The sequence below is a fragment of the Capra hircus genome, chromosome 4, assembly GCF_001704415.2.
Source record: "Capra hircus breed San Clemente chromosome 4, ASM170441v1, whole genome shotgun sequence".
In the NCBI taxonomy this organism is placed as follows: domain Eukaryota; kingdom Metazoa; phylum Chordata; class Mammalia; order Artiodactyla; family Bovidae; genus Capra; species Capra hircus.
Window position 1 is genome coordinate 66,757,282 of NC_030811.1, and position 21,599 is coordinate 66,778,880.

Genomic DNA, 21,599 nt, shown 5'->3' on the forward strand with positions numbered 1-21,599 from the left:
CAGCTTTTTCACTCTCCTCTTTCAACCTCATCAAGAGGCTGTTTAGTTCCTCTTCCCTTTCTGCCGTTAAAGTGGTATCATCTGCATATATGAGGTTATTGATATTTCTCCTGCCAGTCTTATTACAGCTTGTGCTTCATGCAGGCCGGCCTTTTACATGATATAAGCTGAATAAAAAGTTAAATAAGCAGAGTGACAATATACAGCCTTGATGTACCCCTTTCCCAATTTTGAACCAGGGCATCATTCCAGGTCTGCTTCTAACTGTTTCTTCTTGAGACCTGCATACAGGATTCTCAGGAGGCAGGGGAAGTGATCTGCTATTCCATTCTCTTTAAGAATTTTCCAGTTTGTTCTTGTGATCCACACAGTCAAAGGCTTTAGAGTAGTCGATAAAGCAGAAGTAGATATTTCTATGGAATTCTCTTGCTTTTCTAATGATCCAACAGATGTTGGCAATTTGATCTCTGGATCCTCTGCCTTTATAAATCCAGCTTGTACATCTGGAAGTTCATGGTTCACGTACTGTTGAAGCCTAGCTTGGGGTATTTTGAGCATGGTCTTGCTAGCATGTGAAATGAGTGCAGTCGTACAGTAGTTTGAACATTCTTTGGCACTGCCTTTCTTTGGGATTGAAATGAGAACTGACCTCTTTCAGTCCTGTGGCCACTTCTGAGTTTTCCAAATTTGCTGGCATATTGAGTGTAGCACTTTAACAGCATCATCTTTTAGGATTTGATATAGTTCACCTGGAATTCCATCACTTCTACTAGCTTTGTTCCTAGTGATGCGTTCTATGGCCCACTTGACTTCACACTTAAGAGTGTCTGGCTCTAAGTGATTGATCACGCCATCATGTTTATCCAGGTCATTAAGGTCTTTTTTGTATAGTTCTTCTATGTATTCTTGCCACCTCTTCTTAATATCTTCTGCTTCTGTTAGATCTATACCATTTTGGTCCTTTATTATGCCCATCTTTGCATGAAATGTTCCCTTGGTATCTCTAATTTTCATGAAGAGATCTCTGCTGCTACTGCTGCCAAGTCTTAAGAGAAGAAGATCTCTAGTCTTTCCCATTCTATTGTTTTCCTCTATTTCTTTGCATTGATCCCTAAGGCAGGCTTTCTTTTGCTAATCTTTGGAACTCTGCATTCAGATGGGTGTATCTTTTCTTTTCTCCTTTGCCTTTCACTTCTTTTCTCAGCCATTTATAAGGCCTCTTCAGACAACCATTTTGCCTTTTCACAATTTTTCCCCCCTTTGGGGATGGTTTTGATCACTCACTGCCTCCTGTACAATGTTACAAACCTCCTTACAGAGTTCTTCAGGAGCTTTGTCTTTCAGATCTAATCCCTTCAATTTATTTGTCACTTCCACTGCATATAATCGTAAGGAATTTGATTTAGATCATGGTGACATCAGATCCTCATGACTAACAAAAAAGGTTTTGTTGAGTCTTGAACCAACTTTTTCACTCTCCTCTTTCACTTTCATCAAGAGGCTCTTTAGTTCTTCTTCACTTTCTGCCATACGAGTGGTGTCATCTGCATATCTGAGGTTATTAATATTTCTCCTGGCAATCTTGATTTCAGCTTGTGCTTCATCCAGCGTGTTTCGTCTGGCATTTTGCATGATATACTCTGCATATAAGTTAAATAAACAGGTTGACAATATACAGCCTTGACATACCCCTTTCCCAATTTTGAACCAGGCCATTCATTGTTCCATGTCTGGTTCTACGTGTTGCTTCTTGACCTCCAATCAGGTTTCTCAGGAGGCAGGTATGGTTGTCTGGTATTCCATCTCTTTATGAATTTACCAGTTTGTTGTGATCCACACAGTCAAAGGCTTTAGAGTACTCAATAAAGCAGAAGTAGATGTTTTTCTGAAACTCTAGTTCTTGCTTTTTCTATTATCCAACAGATGTTGGCAATTTGATCTCTGGTTCCTCTGCCTTTTCTAAATCATGCTTGAACATCTGAAAGTTCATGGTTCATATACTGTTGAAGTCTGGCTTGGAGAATTTTGAGTATTACTTTACTAGCATGTGAGATGAGTGCAATTGTGTGGTAGTTTGAGCATTCTTTCACATTGCCTTTCTTTGGGATTGGAATGAAAACTGGCCTTTTCCAGTCCTTGGCCACTGCTGAGTTTTCCAAATTTACTGGCATACTGAGTGGGCTTCCCTTGTAGCTCAGTTGGTAAACAATCTGCCTGCTATACAGGAAACCTGGGTTCAATTCCTTGGTTGGTAAGATTCCCTGGAGAAGGAAATGACATCCCACTCCATTATTCTTGCCTGGGAAATCCAATGGACAGAGGAGCCTGGCAGGCTATAGTCCATGGGGTCGCAAGAGTCCAACACGACTTAGTGACTAAACCAACAACCAACCAGTATTGAGTGTAACACTTTAACAGCATCATCTTTTAGGATTTGAAAAAGCTCAAGTGGAATTACATCACCTCCACTAGCATCATTTGTAATGATGCTTCCTAAAGCCCACTTGCTTTCACATTCCGGGATGTCTGGCTCAAGGTGAGTGATCACACCATCATGGTTATCTGGGTAATGTAGATATTTTTTGTATAGTTCTTCTGTGTTTTCTTGCCACCTCTTCTTAATATCTTCTGCTTCTGTTAGGTCCATACCATTTCTGTCCTTTATCGAGCCCATCTTTGCATGAAATGTTCCCTTGGTATCTCTAATTTTCTTGAAAAGATCTCTAGTCTTTCCCTTTATATTGTTTTCCTCCATTTCTTTTCATTGATCCCTGAAGAAGGCTTATCTCTCCTTGCTATTCTTTGGAACTCTGCAATCAGATGGGTATGTATTTTCAGAGCGCCTCACTCCACCCTGAACTCCTTCAGGGGTTGTTGAAGTTCACTGGCAATAGCAGCACAGGCTTCAGTCTCCCTAAAAGCGGACGGCAAATGCCATTGCTGTTCCATCTCTGGCAATGCTGTTGGTAATTGCCAATTAGCAGTTGATGCTATTCCTGATGCAGGTTTTTATATTAGATCAGAATCCTCCATCTTAGGATTTTTGACTTGTATTGTGCCTTACCAGAGAGCCTCATCATATTTGTTGTTGTTCAGTTACTAAGTTGTGTCCTCATGGACTGTAGCATGCCAGGTTCCTTGGTCATCAACTATCTCCTAGTGTTTGCTCAGATTCATATCCATTGAGTCAGTGATGCTATCTAATCATTGTATCCTCTCCCTTATCACATGGAGGGGGGCTAAACACACCCAGTAGCAGACTGGGTCTAGGACCTATGCCAGAAAGCACTTCTGCACCTATCTAGATATCTCAATGTGTATGTTAAGTTGAAACCTAAGAGTATTGCATGCTTCTTAACGGGCTGTCTTCTTATATGCTTTGTGGTCCTTCAAAGCTGCAATCGGTATGTAAAAACTCTGGATGAATCTGAAAATTTCAGATATTTGGGGTTTTCAGTATATGCTTTTTTAGATGCCATCCACTCTAATTTTACTTTTGTATATGCTGCCTAATGTTTGTAAATGCTAAGTAAGCCAAGTGTTTTAGATATGTTATTTGAAAAGATAATATTTGATATGTTCTATCCCTTTGTGATAGAAAACCAGGTGATTTTAAAGTGATTACATCTAAAAACAAATAATAGTTTTAAAAATCTTTCCCTATAAGCCTCATGGTGAAACTAGCAAGGTCAATAAAATGTTTAATTAATGGTATGAGTTTTGAAGTGAGGTGTAGCTACCTGATACTTCCTAACTTGCTTTTGTTTTCAGAATTTTGAGAAAAAAACTTCTATTTGTTGAAACATAGCATGATAACAGTAGGACTTTTCAAACTTCTGCTTGCCCACTAATTGATCTTAAAATAAAACACACAAAGGAAATGCCTTTGTATACCTAAACATATTCCATGTATATGTGTGTGTGTGTTAGTCACTCAGTCATGTCCAACTCTTTGCAACCCCATGGACTGTAGCCCACCAGGCTCTTTTGTCCATGGGATTCTTCAGGCAAGAATACTGGAGTGGTCTGCCATTTCCTTATGTAAAATAGATTTTTGGATTGTGCTATCTTTTTATTAATGTATTTTCAGGCATACAGAAAGCACTGTTTAGGCTATTTATTCTCTGTAAAATATTAACACATATTTATGTAGATGTTTACTATACAGTTATAACTGGAGAAGGAAATGGCAACCCACTGCAGTATTCTTGCCTGGAGAATCCCTATGGACAGAGGAGCCTGGCAAGCGACAGTCCACGGGGTTGCAAGAGTCGGACACAACTGAGTGATTAGCACACACACACACATAGAATTATAAATACTTACAAGCAGAGGTCACTTTATCAGTTAAGTCAAATAATGGAAAATACCTATTGAGTCAGAACAAAGGAGACCACAGCAACTAGAGGCCCCATCTTCACAATGGGATTATATAGGTGGACAATATGTTCTTTTAATATATAAGTGAAGCTTGGAGATAGCAATCCATAAAGAAACCTGCTAACTTAAACTTAAAATAGTCTATTCTCAAATGTATGGGTGGTAGGCTTCTCTTATCCAGGTAAGTTAAGTAAAAACTGTGATATTCAAAGGCTGGCATAAAGTGAAGCCAAATTTGTCATCCGTTTGAGGATAAAAACATGATGCAACAAAAGCTCCACTTGGAGGGGATGTAATAAAGATTTGTATTATTCTTTGGTGTACTCCCTGGGGACTTTTCTGTAATACATGACGATATTAAAAAGAAAATGTAGATCACTTTGTTAAAGGTATTTTTTTTTTAATTTATTTCTCTGTATATTTATTTGAAATCTGCTTATTTACAAGAAGGTTTGGGGTTGACTTATAAGGGAGGAAAGCATCTGGTAACACAGAATAAAAAATAAAAGCCAACTAATAAATCAGAATCAAATGAGGTGGGGGTTAAGTAGGGGAGAGTAGGGAGGGAGAGATCAGTGGGGTGGAACTGGGAAGACAAACCCTTCTAGGTCCATGAGATCTATCATCTCTCATTTTGCCAATGAACGTCCTACTGCCCAGAGGGATGCAATAATTTTCTCAAGCTCAGAGAACCAGGAAATACTGGCTCCATAATTCAAACCTTAGTGGGTCTTGTTTGTCAAAGTGTACACACTTCCCACTATCTGTTGTTGCCAGTATCTTGCTGAAGAACATACTTGTGTACAAATTGCTCCTGATATTAAGGTGACCGACTGGTCCCAGTTTGCCTGGGACTGTCCTAGTTATAAAACCATTAGTTCTGCCTCCCAGCACCCCCTTCAGTCCTGGGAAAGCTGGGATGTTGGTCACCCTGCTGGATTTCCTTCCAGCCATGGTAAAGGTGCAGCTGGACAGAGTTGTATCACTGTGCTAGAGTGGTGGAGTAAGGCTGGGATAACTTTTCTACAGAACCACACATGCACGATTATCCCTCGGTGATAACTGGCTCCTACCTTATAAAGTTGAGCAGTTGCTTTCTAAGATCCACCAGAGTCTGTGGATTCGGCAGTGGTCTTTCCACTACTATTAGACTGTTTTGCTTCTTTTTTGCTAGGGAAGTATGATGTCTTTTGGATCTTTGGGGCTAGGGACAGTTTATGTATATTATATGTAGATGTGCTTTACATAGTTATTCATAGGTATTGGTAGAAACTATGTTTTATCATGAGTCGCAGCATTAATCCCATGGCTAAATCCAAGTTTATTTCTTATGTAACAGCATGAGATGAGCATTCCAGGTCAGTAAGAGGCTCTTCTCTCTGCTGCCATGCAGATTCTTGCTGTTTGGTTTCTCCAATATCTCTTAAGGTATTTCCCTCAGCCGTGGTCAAAGCTGGGTAGCTGCTAAGTGCAGGGAAAAAGAAGCATAAGGAGGACACACCCAAGTCGTAAGGTCTAGGCCTAGAAGTGACAGAAATAAATTCTTCTCTTCAGCCCTTCAGAGCAAACGTGGTCACATGGCTGAAACAAACTGCAAGGAATGCTGGGAAATGGGTTAGCCCCATACCCGGGACTGATGGGTAGGATGGATCTGGGAAACTGCTAGCAATAACCCTCTTCTAGACTATACTTAAAGATGTTCAAGTACTTCCTAAATGTTCTTTGTGCAATGGAGAAAAGTGCTCAATTCTCCAGACTTCTAAAAGTTGTATTCTTTTGTTTGGGGAAGAAGTACCTCCAACCCCTGACATCTGATGATTTATTTTGCAATAATTAAAAAGGAATCACTGTTAAAATTACTAATCTACATGAGAGTATCAAAGAACAATCCCGTCTATCCTGTGAGATCCCAGTCACGTAAGCACAGGATTTAATTGAGATTCTTAAATGGTCAAGGTTCTAAAAAAATTATAATTCCAAAATATATATCAATATGTTAGTATACACATTAAATAAAATGAAGATGGAGAAGATGTGATGGAAAAGTTTAGAAGCTTGAGAGAGAAATAAATTTCAGAAGGCCCTTGGAGAGGAACTAAGCTCCTGGTAGAAAATGCCAGGAGCTTTCAGACTGTGTTTTAGAATGCTGGGTCTATACACTGAGAAAGGTTTGTATCACACTGATTCAAGTTGTCTAATAGCACATTTATTTTAGCCCAAATTTATATTATAACAATAAGTATCAATAATATAGTTTAGTCATATTAGTGCATATTGAAATAAATAACTTTTAAACCTATTATTGTATGTAGATGTATATTTTATGTATATTTAATAAAATGCTATTTTGTTATAAGTATATATAAAGTCTACATGTGTATGTGTGTGTGTGTGGATGGGTGTCTGTTTGTCTGTCTCATAGTGACCAAGGAGTAGCATAGTACTGGGTACCCAACAAAAGCTTTGTAACTATCCCTAGGAAGAGTAAATTCGGTTTATACCAAGTCAGTTTCCCCCTTCCACATTCTATTCTCCATATTCTATTTTGATCATTTTGTTACTGACAATTTTAAATCCTAAGCATTTAATTCAGGTTTGGTTTTTTTTTTTTTTGGATATGTGCAACAGCCATTTAAACTGACTAAATGGCATGAGAATTCTTTTATAATTTTATTAAATCTGACTTGTGTAAAGAGACCAGCAACTGAAGATGATTTGCACATGCTAATAGATTATATGTTAGAGCACAGTATTGCTTTATATTGCTCCTCCAGCAGCTGCAGTCTCAAGTAGTTATTACTAGCTCCAGTATCACCCAGTTTTTTTTTTTAAATTATCAAAAGAAGTTCATGCTATTGACTCATTACTCCCATACTTATTATTCTTACTGAAAATCGCTAGATCTAATTCTATCGGTTTCCTTCCTGATTGAAAACATTTGAACCTAGAAAGCATAGTATTTCTTAAGACATTTGTAACTATTCATCATGGATATTCATCATGCTGCATTGTGTGAGAAATGATTTTTTAAAAAATCTTAACACATATGGTAAGCAGGTGACCAATGCTATCCAGGTTTGGAGATGCTGAATGTTCAAATAACTGGTATTTGAAATTTTGATGTGTATTGCATTCGTTACTAAATCTCAAGAATACATTTTTTTTTTTTTTTTTTTTGCTCACATAGAGTAAGTTTAAAATGGGGTCTTTTGTGGAAGCACCCATCCTGTTTAGAATGATATAACAGATGCTGAATGTTCACATATCAAACAAAATGCCAGCTTTCTGTAGAAAAGAGGTGTCAAAAAGTTTCTTTGTACCTTTAACGCATGTGATTATGTAGTACAAAATGCAGAGTTTGTAAAATTTCTTGAATATACAGGCAAAAAAATGAATAATTCAAAACAACTCATAAGTTCTACATTCTATTGTCCCTTTATAACGCAGGCAGAAGATAGCAGTGCACTCCCAATAGAGCTGAATTTGCACAAGTTACACCTCTGAAAATGCCAGATGGTCTATGGTCTACTTTTGAGAGCTGTCACATATGTAAAGATTTGAAAAAAGAAAGACAGCTGAACGAGAGCAGTGGATCATTAAAGGGAGAGCGAGGGTCCCTAGGCATCACTTGTGTTTTAAGAAGCATTGTGTCGTTCCCATATTAGTGTGCTTTTTTTTTTTTTTTTTTTTAAAGCCATACACAACTTTTACTCGGTAAGGGGAAAAAATCTATTTAAAGCTAAGTAGTTATGGTTTAATCAGTCAGTCAGACGTTTTTGTTCTTTATTCAGGAATGCAATCATGTTTCTGATTTGGTTTTAGTTGTACATTTACTGTAAGATTTAAGTCACATCTCTGAAAAAGCATCAGTGAAGTTGAATGTCTGTTAATATAACTCATATATCTAGGTTTTATCCAATTTTGATTTGCTTATATTTGCTTGCATCTGACAAAATCACAATGTTAAGAAATTGGGAGTGAAAAGGGAATACTTGGTTATTGACCATAATACAAACCATACTAAAAATACTTAGGTGCCAGTGAAACAAAAATGTATGTACCATCATTTACCTGCCAACAGAAATAGATATAACTTTGAAGATTGAAATGTAGATAAATCATTAAGAATATGTTTGAATGTCACTCTGACCATATACAGTAATTTGCAAATAGTCAATTTTGATGGTAGGAATAGGTCAGGTCTGTCGGTTTTAGAATTTGGTGGCAAGACCTGATTATCTTTTACCACCTTTATTTTTATTTATAGGGAATGCTTGTTACATAATAATTATAAATTGATCTTGGATTATGGAATATGACAGGGCATTTTTGTTTGAGAAGTCTCCACAGCATTGGTCAATAACATTTCAACTTAACCCAGCTCTCAATTGCTTGAATTATTCTTTTCAGAGAAGAAGTGGTCCAAAACATTCCATTTATTTGGTGAGATTACTGGAAAGAGCTCTGAAAAGAACACCAAATTAGGTTTAACTATCTTCTTTGGCATCCCGTTAAATACATATGCATAACTGGTTTTATGTTCAATAGCAGTCATTAGGATGTCATTCTAGTTGATACAAGAAGTTACAGGAGCAGTAAATTAATCTCTAGATCAAATGATTGCACACCCATAAGAAATAAATCTCCTTTTGCACAAGCCTTGATTGTCAATTTTAGCTTTGAGAAGGACATATATAGTTGCTAAGCAGAGAAGTAACCATTTTCTTCTTTTTTCCTTTGTGTCAGAAGTTAGGAGGAAAACAAAACATTTTGATAAATTTTACAGCCATTACTCTGTGCTATTCCCAAATATTAAATGTTTAGATAATTATTCTCCTTTGTCACTAAAAAACTGATTAAGAGTTCATATATTAGTTTTATAAATTGGGTGTTAACATTAATAAACTTGGTATGAAAGGATGCTTTTGTTAAGTAAAAGAATGATACTAAACTTTTTTCTTACAGTGTGTACATTCATGAGGAATAAAATAGTCTGGTATGTTAAGATATTTTTCAAGAGACATAGCATATGTGAACAAGAATGGAAGTAAACAATGTGTGCTAAAGACCTGTCTAATTTGTCAAAAATATTTATGAAGTCTTAGGTAGTCCCAAGATAACAGATTATTAGTCCATTTTAGCCATTATCAGTTCTGTGTGTAACTGTTAAACAGTGTTGTGTGCTATATTTATTTCTAAGTCGACCTCTTAGTATTCAGATTTAATTAACATTTCATAACTGTTCATAATCTTAAACAGAAAAGACTAATTAAAACAGCAGCTTCGTATTTTGAAATTCCAGGAAATGATAAAATAGTAAAATTTGACACCAAATTGTTTTTGCTGTTGCTGTTTTTTTGCTGAAATTCTACGATTGATAACTCTGCTTCGGACCTATACCGGCAAGATAAATGTGGATTTTAAGAACTCATTACTTAACCAATGTAAATAGATAACATTTGTGGGGGAGATCAGGACTCTGAGCTTCAAAAACCAGAATCCATTTTAGCTAATTTAAATAGAAAATATTTATCGATAGCATATAGACTCTCCCAGGAGTTTTACAGCCAAGGATCATGCCCACCAAATGGGTGCTTTCCTAATGAAAAACCTTACTACTACTGCATGCTTTGCCCACTGATCTGCTAGGAAGTGGACACCAGACACTGCACCCACTGCCAAGATCGACAAATGCCCCCTTTACTGTCTGTGCTGAGAGGCTCCACCACCCGGGTGTGGCTGCCATCTTGCATCCCTACTTCTGCATGTGAGTTGTGCTTCTGCTTGGTAGAATGTAAGTTACATACGTGCCCTCTAACTTGAGGAATGTAGGGATGAGTTAGAGGAAGTTATCAAAATCTATGAGGGTCTTTAGAAATGCTGGGCAGCATAGATGATCAGTAGTCACTGTGCTTGTTTTGTGATTTGTTGTCCAAAGAAATTAGTTTTCCCTTTTTAGTGTCATGCCAATAAATGTTATTTTATATGTTTCTTTTAAATTCTTCATTTATAAACATTGAAAACATCTGAAATTTCTTTGTATCAGATGCATTTGCATTTGCATACACAAGTACTTTGGTGACTTGCTCTCCTGTTCCATTGGTTTTGTCTATGTCTGGACCAAGGCCATACTGTCTCAGTCCATGTGTGCGTGTGTATTCAGTCGTATCTGACTCTGCGACCCCAAGGACTGTAGCCCACCAGGATCCTCTGTCCATGGGATTCTGCAGGCAAGAATACTGGAGTGGGTTGCCATTTCCTCCTCCAGTGGATCTTCCTGACCCAGGGATTGAACTCACCATTCCTGCATTGGCAAGCAATCTGCTGAGCCACTGGGAAAGCCCAATCACTGGTGGTCCAGTGGTTAAGACTCCAAGACTTTCACAGCGGGTGTGGGTTCAATCCCTGATTGGGGAACCAAGAATCCCACATGCCGTGTGGCTGAAAAAGAAAGAAAAAAAGATTTGAGTGATAAATATGAACCGTTTATATGATTTGTGCTTCCCTGGTGGCTCAGATGGTAAAGCGTCTGCCTGCAATGTGGGAGACCTGGGTTCGATCCCTGGGTCGGGAAGATCCCCTGGAGAAGGAAATGGCAACCTACTCAGTACTCTTGCCTGAAAAATTCCATGGACAGAGGAGCCTGGTAGGCTACAGTCCATGGGGCTGCAAAGAGTAGGACATGACTGAGTGACTTCACTTTCCCTTTTCACTTTAGTTACTGTAGTTTCAAGATAAGACTTTTTATCTAAGTCAAATCCCACAATCCTCTTTTTCTTCCTTAAAATTTCCTTAGTGATTCTTGACTACTCTGATAAAATTTTGGATCCGTTTGTCAAGTTCCACAAATAAGCCTTTTAGAATTTTTATGGGAATTGCATTACATAAATTGGGGATAATTACCATATTACCAGAATTAACATACTTATAATCTTTTCATTTATTAGTTTTTTTTTAATGTCTTTCAGTTATGTTTGGTCAGTTTTGCCATAGAATCTCTTCCCCCTTTTTCCTAGCTTAATTCCTAGAGACTTATAGGCTTTTTTGTTTGTTTGTTGGCTTTTCTTTTGTTGTTTCTGTAAAGAGTTCAGTTCTTGCATATTTGCTAGTTGCTTACTGTTGCCTTATAGAACTTCACTGAATTTAATATGGTTTATCATGTATACGTCTTGCTAAATTCTTAGTTTTTCAGACTGTATAGTCTCTTAGATTTCCCCTGGAATATTCAATTATGTATCCATCTCAAAAATGTTTCTTCCTCTCCAAGACTCAGACATGTTTTTTCTTTTCAGTGTTCATTGCTTTTGCTAGCATAGTGTCGCGTAAAAGGGTAAAGGCGGGCATTCTTTCCTTGGTCCTGACCAAACAGGAGCACTTCTGTAGGACTGACATTAAATTTTGATAAATGTGTTCTATCAGATTAAGGAAGTTCTCTTCTATTCCTAAGTTTCCATAAGTGGTTTATTTTTAAAAATATATGGAAAAGATTTTCTTCAGAATTTAAAGTGGAATTAAAAAGAAAAAAATGCAACACACCGTCTTATCCAGCTTTGATGCTTCAATTCTTTGTTCCTTTCCTTTTATCTCAAAAGGCAGTTGAGTAGTTTATCATTGTCAGGGATACTCAGATAATATTGCAGTGTCTGTGGCACCCAAAATAGGACCTGGGACTTAGCTGTTGAATGAGTTTTGAACTACCTTTTTCAGATTTCCAACTTAAATTTACTTAAAAGAAACACCATTTTTGCCTCTTCTTTTTGTGTCCCTTATGTAAAGTTACTCTTGATGAACCCTTTCCATTTCTCTTTTAGTAATTATGCTTTCTCTGTATTCGTCTTTATTTGTGTGTCCCTCTCCCACCCCCCGCTAGGATCATGGATGAAACCCAAGAAAGTCTGTTACTGATTGGATTTTGATTATTTCCAAATACTCATTTTTTTTAACTGGATAAATATTTCCTGTTTTTCTTTTTCTTTTTTTTTTTTCACTTAGCCCAACCTCAGCGCTTGCCTCAGCTTCAAACTGCAGTGCAGGAAAGTGAGGAGGAAATAAGCAAGATAAAGAACGGCCACCCAAGTCTGAGCAATGGCAATGGAATCCACCATGGGGCCAAACACGTATCTGCAGAGAATCGAAGACTCTCAGCACCCGTTTCTCAAAAAATGCATAGAAAAATTCACTCCAGCTTGTCTGTAAACAGTGACATCGGTAAGAAGAGTAAAGTAAATGCTGTCTTTTCCCAAAAGACAGGCTCTTCACCTGAAGGTAAGTGTGATGCGTATGCGTGTTTTACTTGACCAGATGTAAAACCATATTCACAAAGAATTATTTGATCAAGCAAATGTATGAAGAATGTTGCTTTGCCTCCAAACAGGAATTTTGGTAAAATGCAACTTCCCCAAAGGAAAGCCCAGGCTATAACGGAAGCATTGGCAGCTGACATCCTGCTTTTAGATTGTCTTCTGGAGTGAACAGTCATAACTTTAAATATAGCTGCTATACTTCTTTTTAAACCACATTTAAAAATATGAATACCATGTTTTGGTGGAATAAGATTGTATGTATTTTTTCAGTCCCTGATTCAGTATGTAAATCTCTGATTCAGAGATACCTGCTTATATTTTTTCTTGCAGATCAGTTATTAAATAGGCAAAACTAAAAGCAAAAATTTGGTAATTTTCATGCTCTTGACAGAGAAAGGGCTAGGTGAACTCTTGCTTGACTGACTAGCATCTTCCAGTTACCAGTGCTGTCAAGGGCAGCACCCCTCGCCCAACTCTGCCTTGTTCCAAGCTCATGGTGGTCTGCCCTCTAGATCCTCCCTTAGAGGCACTGGGCTATATTCTCTGACCTCTCAAGAATTAGCAATTACCTCATTAATGAAATACTATGAAGCAGGAAAAGTTTTCCTTTTTTATAACACAAGCCCATCTGATGGCATTGAGTTTATAACCTACAAACTCCTTTTATAAAAATGACTTGTGAATTTATGTTAAAAAAATCACTTTTCCCTCAAGTTCAAGGTCCCAAATTTCTCTCAGCATATATACATGTTCCTCTGCTCTTTCTCTTCTCCATTTAGCAGTTCATTGGCATCAAAAACTCAAATCTTACACACACACATACACGTGTGTGTGTATATATATTACATATATATAATACAAATATTTTTCTTATTCACCTTTCTATTTAAATTATCATGAAATTTTAAATAAAGGAAATTCTGGGGATGCTTCTGTGAAGTTGGCCATGCTTATTCATCGAGATAAATTGAGTTGTAAATAGGAAATTGTATCGAGAGTTACTAGTCATGAGTGGGAGAAAGGATATTACATTTTGGCTACAGGTGTCTCAAACTCAACTGAGGTAAAGTGTTAGGTTGATCAAATGATATGATAATAAATGGTCTGCATAGTGCCAGGTCAGTGACACTACTTTCCAAACTAATTAGATTGAAAAGGACATGATTGACACTTTAAAATGAGTTTGACATGTAAGCTGCGTGGTCATCTCTGAAGCATAGGTAGGCTGTTAACTAAACTGGCTCTCTAAGGAGTTGGGAAGGCAATGCAATTTTCTTTAGAGGATCTTTGCTTCTAGGTGATTGGGTGAAATAATTGAATGCAATTGAAATCTGCTTGTTTTATACATTTGACTTTTCCTATTTTGCTCCTAACCTCTAATTTTCCATTTGATATTTACTGATTTTAAAGAATGGTAATATTTGCATGGCAATCCAACTTGAAATACCTTATGGAGTTTTATATATTTTTGCTTATTTTTTAATACCATCTCTGAATTTATTTCTAATGGAAGAATGCAGCTTTGTAACTAACATATGAAGGAAGAGGAAAACCACTAGTACATAAATGAAGTAAAATTCTGCTCTCCCTCTCTCCTCTTCCTGCTTTTCCCGTCTCCCATTCCTCTTCCCCTGTCACCCACCCATCCTTATGGCTGCTGTGGATGAGGGTGGATAAAGGTGTGGATAAGGGAAGTCCCTTGTAAACCTTCTCTTATCACAAAATCTGTTCCATATTGGATTAGGGGAATGAGGAACAGCAAACACCAATGGAATTGTCTAAGTATATTTTACAATGTCCTGCCCACTTATTTCACTGCTTTGCTATACAATTTAACCTGATAGTACGTTTCTTTGTGATTACTTGAATTAAGATGAAAATTCCATTGTCCTATTTCATATTTTCTCAAAGATAGACATTGTCCTACTTTTTGCTGCTATTTAAGGTTGTACCCTCAAATTTTGTTTCTTCTGGCCTTCAGTTTTAAAGGTAAGTTTGTTCTCTGGGACTTTTTTTTTTTAAGAAAATGCTTTGGTTAGAAACTGAAAAAGAAGTTAGTTTCAGTTCCAAGATTCTGTGCGCTTGCTTTATAGCAGAGCTGCTTTGTTCTCAGAGCAGGTCTTTTGCTGTATAAAATATGTGAATCGTGGTGAGCAGAAATCTAATGTCTGTGGAATAAAACAATGGCAGAAATTTTTTTTAATTTTAAAAATTTATTTCAGTTTATTGACATATAATTGATTTACAGGGTTGTATTAGTTTCAGGTGTACAGCAAAGAGATTCAGTTAAATATATACATATTCTTTTTTACATTTTTATCTATTATAGGGTATTGCAAGATATTGAGTATAGTTCTGTGTGCTATTTACCTGTTTTTATATAGTGTGCATCTGTTAATCCCAATTTCCTAATTTATCCTTCCCCCACCTCCTTTCTGCCTTCGTAAGTTTGTTTCAAAGTCTGTGAGTCTATTTCTAGTCTGTAAATAAAGTTAATTTCTTTCATTTTCTTAGCTTCCACATCATAAAAAATATCATGATATTTGTCTTTCTGACTGACTTCACTTAGTATGAGAATCTCTAGGTCCATTTATGTTTCTGTGAATACCATAATTTCATTCTTTTTATAGCATTACTTATTTTTTATTGCTGAGTAATAGTCCTTTGTATATATGTACAGCATCATCTTTATCCATTCATCTGTCAATAGACACTGAGGTTGCTTCCAAGTCTGGACTGCTCTAAATAGTTTTGTTAAACAGAGACAGCATTTGGATTTCTGGAGGCCTATATGCGAGAACAGCAGGTCTTGCAGAGGCCTGATTTGTGACACTATTAAAAATGGATTGCCTATTCTTACAGCAAAATGAGCAGACAAGTAGCAAAATGGTATTTGCTGGAAACCACAAAAATACCTAGCCTTGCCTGGTCTGGCAGTGTGCCTTTTTTCTGGATAAAGTGTTTGTGGTTATGATTTTTATACTGCACATAAACAACAGTGATAACCAGAGGCATTTTTCTGGTTCAGATGATGAAATGAAATATATAACTATTTCATGCTGCTGCTGCTGCTAAGTCGCTTCAGTCATGTCCGACTCTGTGTGACCCCATAGATGGCAGCCCACCAGGCTCTGCCGTCCCTGGGATTTTCCAGGCAAGAACACTATTTCATTGTGTTTCATTAAGGGGTGCTTTGATGACAGTTTGGAAAACACTGCTATGATGTGAGCCCATTGCTTATACAGAGGTAAGGATTGACTCAGCCTCGCAATTGCGTCAGTGAGTTGGTGACATCCTTTCATATGTCTTTAATCTGGATTATTTAAGGCTTCAGGACAAATAGACATGGGTTCCATCAGATTTCTCTTTTTAAGCTATGTTGATTCAGTTATGAAGATTTGTACCATAGATTATTCTAATCTACGTAACTTTTCTACCTGCTTCATGCACGTGAAGGACTTCCCTGGTGGCTCAGACAGTAAAGCGTCTGCCTGCAATGCGGGAGACCTGGGTTCGATCCCTGGGTCGGGAAGATCCCCTGGAGAAGGAAATGGCAACCCACTCCAGTACTCTTGCCTGGAGAATCCCATGGATGGAGGACCCTGGTGGGCTACAGTCCATGGGGTCGCAAAGAGTCGGACACGACTGAGCGACTTCACTTTCACTTTCATGAGCGTGAAGTCATTTAACCCTCCCAACAGTACTGTCATTCTATGAGCTATGTGTAATTATCTAGTTATAAGTGAGAAAACCGAGGCACACAGACATAAGCGAATGCACCAGACTCAATTAGTACATGACAGAAATGAGATTCAGACCTAGACCATCCTGGCTCCATGGTCTATCCCCGACACCACTGTGTTATTTTGCCTTAAAGTTCTCTGAGGAAAGGTAATTTACTGCCCTTTCCAGCATCGCATGGGATGCTGATATCGTTCCAGCTGTGGGTCAGGCAAGGATCTTATGATTAGTATACATTTGCCGCCTTTAAACTCTTCCAACTAAAGTTTTGAAAACAATTTTCATACCTATGTTCTGTGTCCATTTTCCTTCCCTGCTAGACTGTAAATTCCTGAAGAAGCTTGACTGGGTCTGAGTCAAAATGTTTTTCTTAAACTTACAGTCATCCCTAGTACAATAGCTTCATTGTTTTCCCTGAGTTAATAAGTGATGCAATGTTTTATTCCAAACCACCTCCATGAAACTAGCACTAGAAAGTAAAATATGTGCTCATATTCATTTAAAATATGTTCTTTTAAAAATTCCTTTTATGCAATAGAGGAAAAAAAATACCCATGTGGGGAAATACTGTACATTTTATTTGAATATTATTAAATTAGTAGATTCCTACTTGTTTGTATAATTAAATATTCATATATACATTACTTCAATTTCTTGATTGCATCACCCAGGTAGAGATTTTTTTAAGACATGTTTAAGATTCTTGACCTTTGAAATAATTATAGTATAATTTAGTATCATATAATATTCAAATTGCTAAGAGCTTTCATTAGACTCTAAGATGATTTTTTCCTTATCGTAAATCCTAACACATGTGTGCCAATGATGCTATTATGATTTTGTAAAAACTAAGTTTCAACAAAGATACTTTGAGGAGATTTTATACTTTTTAGTGATATTTGCTATTTAACATATTTCATAATGGGCTTCTCTTGTGGTTCAAATGGTTTAAAGAAAAAAAAAGAAGAAAATCTGCCTGCAGTGTAGGAGACCCAGGTTCAATCCCTGGATTGGGAAGATCCCCTGGAGAAGGACATGGCAACCCACTCCAGTATCATTGCCTGGAAAATATCACAAAGGAGCCTGGCAGGCTACTGTCCATAGGGTTACAAAGCATTGGACGTGACTAACACTTTCACTTTCATACTGAAACATAGATTAAGTACTTACAGAGAAACTGCATATCTAGTCCCAGCAGTTCATTAAATATAACTGTTGAACAAGAGTCAGGGGCATCATATGCATGGCAGTACTGAGGATCAGTCTTGTTTTAAATCAGAGAGGCCACATAGCCTAGTGGTCAGAGCACAAACTCTAGAACCAGTCTGCTCAGTTCAAACATTGGCTTTACTATTGGCCCATGATGTGTCCTTGAGTAGGTCACTTAACCTCTTTGTCCCTCAGTGGCTTACTGTAAAATAGGGATATAATTAGTCACCTGTATCATAGGATGGTTGGAAGAGTATTTGAGTTGATATTGCATTCAGTTTTAGTTATAAAAGAGCCCGGCCTGAATGAAGTACTTGGATGGTGTTCTCATCATCATCATGAAGGAGCACACAGGGAAGGAAGGGTCAGCAATGTCAGCTTTCTAGACAAGGCAATGCCTTGATGGAGACCTGAAAGTTAAGAGAAGGTAAGGGAGTTGAAAGAGGCATTCCAAAAGACTGAAAGAGGCTTGTGAAATAAGGTGTTTTGTTCAGAGAACCATTAAGTACTTTGCTGCTGAGGAGTCAAATTAGGAGAGGTGAGACTGGAAGGGATCAGTCCATAGGCAGCCTGGGAAGCCCTGTTGTTCTAATGTAGCCAGATACTTACGATTTCTCTGAAGGATATCATTTTATGCCCATTGTATATTTTTTTGAAACATTAATATTTCTTTTCTCTCCATGATGCAGAAATTCCATAGTTGCAATTATATAAACCCAGAATACTGCTATATACTAAGCATCTGTACTCTGATCACCTTATGATTTTTTTGTATTTTAGTAATGAACTATTATCATAGATAAAATGTATTAGTTATAGACTTGGTGAATTGGGCATGCTAACAAGTTCTTCAGGAAAGCTTTGGACATATATGGACGGACTTCAGCCCAGTCCTCTCCCATTTTACCGGTACCCTCTGCTTGTCTTTAAACTAGCCTCTTGACTTCTTACCTTTATGACTCTTCTCTGTCTTGTGTTTGTTTAGACTCTTCTTTCCCCCCTTTTCAGTGTATTTCCCCCTGCATCGGATCATGAGTAGGAGGAGGACAGCCATGACTCTGGGAGGCAGTCTGGGTGGGGCACACAGGCTTCAAAGGAGATGTACACAATTGACCAGGTCAGTTTGAAAAGCCCACTAGGTGATTCAAATAGGTTCCACCCCCTCCTTCCTTGAGAATCACTGGTAAAAATATCTTTCCTTGACCTCACCACTTCCTCTTCTCTCCTTGCACTTGAAATTGTCCCTTCAACTACAAACACACACATTTAACAACATAGCTGACTGACTTTGCCACTTCTCTTCCTCACATTTCTCATAACTTCGCCTTCATGACCTCTCCATATTTTTTTCAGAACTCAAGGGTCGTCTCCTGATGCCCCAATTCTGGGCTGATTACTCTTCTTTTGGGTCCCCACAGTGTCTTCCAAATACAAAATGAGACTGGAGTTTAACTCTTTCTGCACTAAAATGTAATCTTACTGAAGGCAAAGATTTGGTTTTATCCATCTTTTGGCTTCAAGCACAGAGCCTAGTACCTGACTTATCGTAACTATTTAGTAAATGATGAAGCAAGTAACGGGCATAAATTGGAGAACGCAAGCACTTACTCTTCAGCATTTCACAGACGTCATAGTTGATATCTAGGAAATTGCTGCAATCCTCAAGGGAGATGAAATGGGGAGATTGAAGGGAGTGCAAATATTTGAGCTAAAAGAGGCCAAAAAAAAAAACCAAACTTCTAGAAGTACTTGTACTTTAGTGGAAGGATAATAATAGGACTTCATGATCTGACTATAACATTATAATCTGAGCCTCCAGAAACAAATTTTCTGTGACTTTGGCAAGATATATTGCTGTGTTCCTCAGAATACTTCATTTGCTTGCATGATATTTTGTTTTGTTTTGTTTTGTTTTCTCAGGCACAGTGCCTTCCATTCCATGTCAGAATACTTGTGTGGGAGAAAGGTTTAGAATTCTGCTTTCTGATGCAATATCTGCCAGTCCATTGGAAAATAGGATTTTAATAATTTTCTTTTCTCAACCAGCAAGCTAATTCAAACAGTAATACAAAGAGAAGTTAAGTCGCTCAGTTGTGTCCGACTCTTTGCGACCCCATGGACTGTAGCCTACCAGGCTCTTCCATCCATGGGATTCTCCAGGCAAGAATACTGGAGTGGGGTGCCATTTCCTTCTCCAAACACAAAGAGAAGGGTGTGTGGAAAACAGGTATGATCAGGGTTGACGATGTCAAAGTATAAATCATTAGAATATTAAATCAACTGTTCTTAAAAAATCATCTATCAAATTATAAGTGATATTACTTTAGGGCTGAAAGTAAATATTAAAATACACTTCCTTTTGAGTTTAGGAAAATAGGTTAACTTTGTAATCTATGATCTATAGTAAGTTATATCCATCCATTTGGTGAAAAGCAAAGATTTTACAAGGTTCTAAAGTATATAATTTGAGATTTGAAACAGAAACGCCTCAAAATCTCAGACCACTTCTTTTATACCTGTTGACACCTGAAAGAAGAGATAACTATCCACTGTGTATGGACTCCACCTCTGGTGTTTGGTTTTGTACACAAGCTTAGACCACTGCTCTAAGAATTTGAGTTGGCTTAGCACTCACACAGGAGGTGGGTAAGGAGGAAATAAAACAATGGAGATACAGCTAGATTGGCTGGGAAGCATTGGGGTGTGGGGTAGCTGAGTGAAGAGGTTATTTAGAAACCCAGCTTAGTGGAAAGAATAATAGGCTAAGTGGAAAGAACTGAATAACCTAATAACCCTATTAATATATCAGGGTTTTAATTTTTTCTTTGATGATGGTAAGTTTAGATGATGTTTTCATTAGGTGAAACAGTAACAGGTAGGTGCAGCAGCCAGGCTTATCCTGGATTACAGTCCGTTTTCAACCTCAAAAGTCATGCGATGTGTGGGCAGTGATGGTTTTCTTTAGGGTTTCAGGATTGTATCGAGGAGTCCTGGCCCAGAACTAGAGTAGCAGTCCGATTAATGCATTTTAATCAGGACTGTCATTCATTGTCTAGTTCAGTTAGTTCGGAAAGGGAACTGAAATTTAGGAAATCATGAAGAATAGCTGAATATAGTTTGAGGCTGACCAGGAGATGAATTGTAGACTTGTGCAATTTCCAATAATGACATACAATCCAAGAACATTTGGCAATCTATAACTGGAACTTCAGAGAAGGAGTTAAAAGCAAGCACACTAATTTCTGTTAGTTCTCTTAGAGGAGATATTTGAAACCATGCATCTTTCTTCAGTAGAGATTTAAGAGCAAAAGTCAGATGACTGAGAACTGAGTGACTCAGGGATCACTGGAGGCCAGCCAGCTTGGTGGAATGGGAGAGTGGGTTTAGCTTGAGCACTGGGGAGACAATGCCATAGAAAGTTCAGGCTTTTCTCTCAAAGTGATGTCAGAGTGTGGCTATAGCGCTGATAAGATAGCCTAGGGGAGAGGTCAGAAAGCAAAAAGAAGAGGAAGATGATCTGGCCAAGAGGAGTCAATAGGAAAGGTGAGAGAAGAAACAAACTGGAGAGGGTGGTGTCCTGGATACCAGGGAATAAATGCTTTGAGTCAAAGGAGAAGCTTGCGCCAGCAATTGTGACACCTCAGTCAGATGAGAATTGAAATGATTCTATTGAATTTAGTGGACTTTTGGACTCAGAGGAAGAGGGAAAGGGAGAGGGTGGGATGATTTGGGAGAATGGCATTGAAACATGTATACTATCAAGTAAGAATCGAATCACCAGTCTATGTCTGATGCAGGATACAGCATGCTTGGGGCTGGTGCACGGGGATGACCCAGAGGGATGTTGTGGGGAGGGAAGTGGGAGGGGGGTTCATGTTTGGGATCGCATGTACATCCGTGGTGGATTCATGTCAATGTATGGCAAAACCAATACAGTATTATAAAGTAAAATAAAGTAAAAATAAA

At 37.8% G+C, this 21,599-nt stretch overlaps 1 protein-coding gene across 4 annotated transcripts in view; it reads left to right on the top strand.

Moving 5' to 3' along the window:
- The window catches only part of MDFIC (MyoD family inhibitor domain containing), a 96,658-nt gene that overhangs the window by 48,191 nt on the left and 26,868 nt on the right, over window positions 1–21,599 (top strand). For all 4 annotated transcript variants that reach the window (XM_018047180.1, XM_018047183.1, XM_018047181.1 and 1 more), the window contains one exon: window positions 12,373–12,645. In XM_018047180.1, coding sequence (XP_017902669.1) covers window positions 12,373–12,645 — 273 coding nt within the window. The remainder of the gene's footprint in view (window positions 1–12,372; window positions 12,646–21,599) is intronic.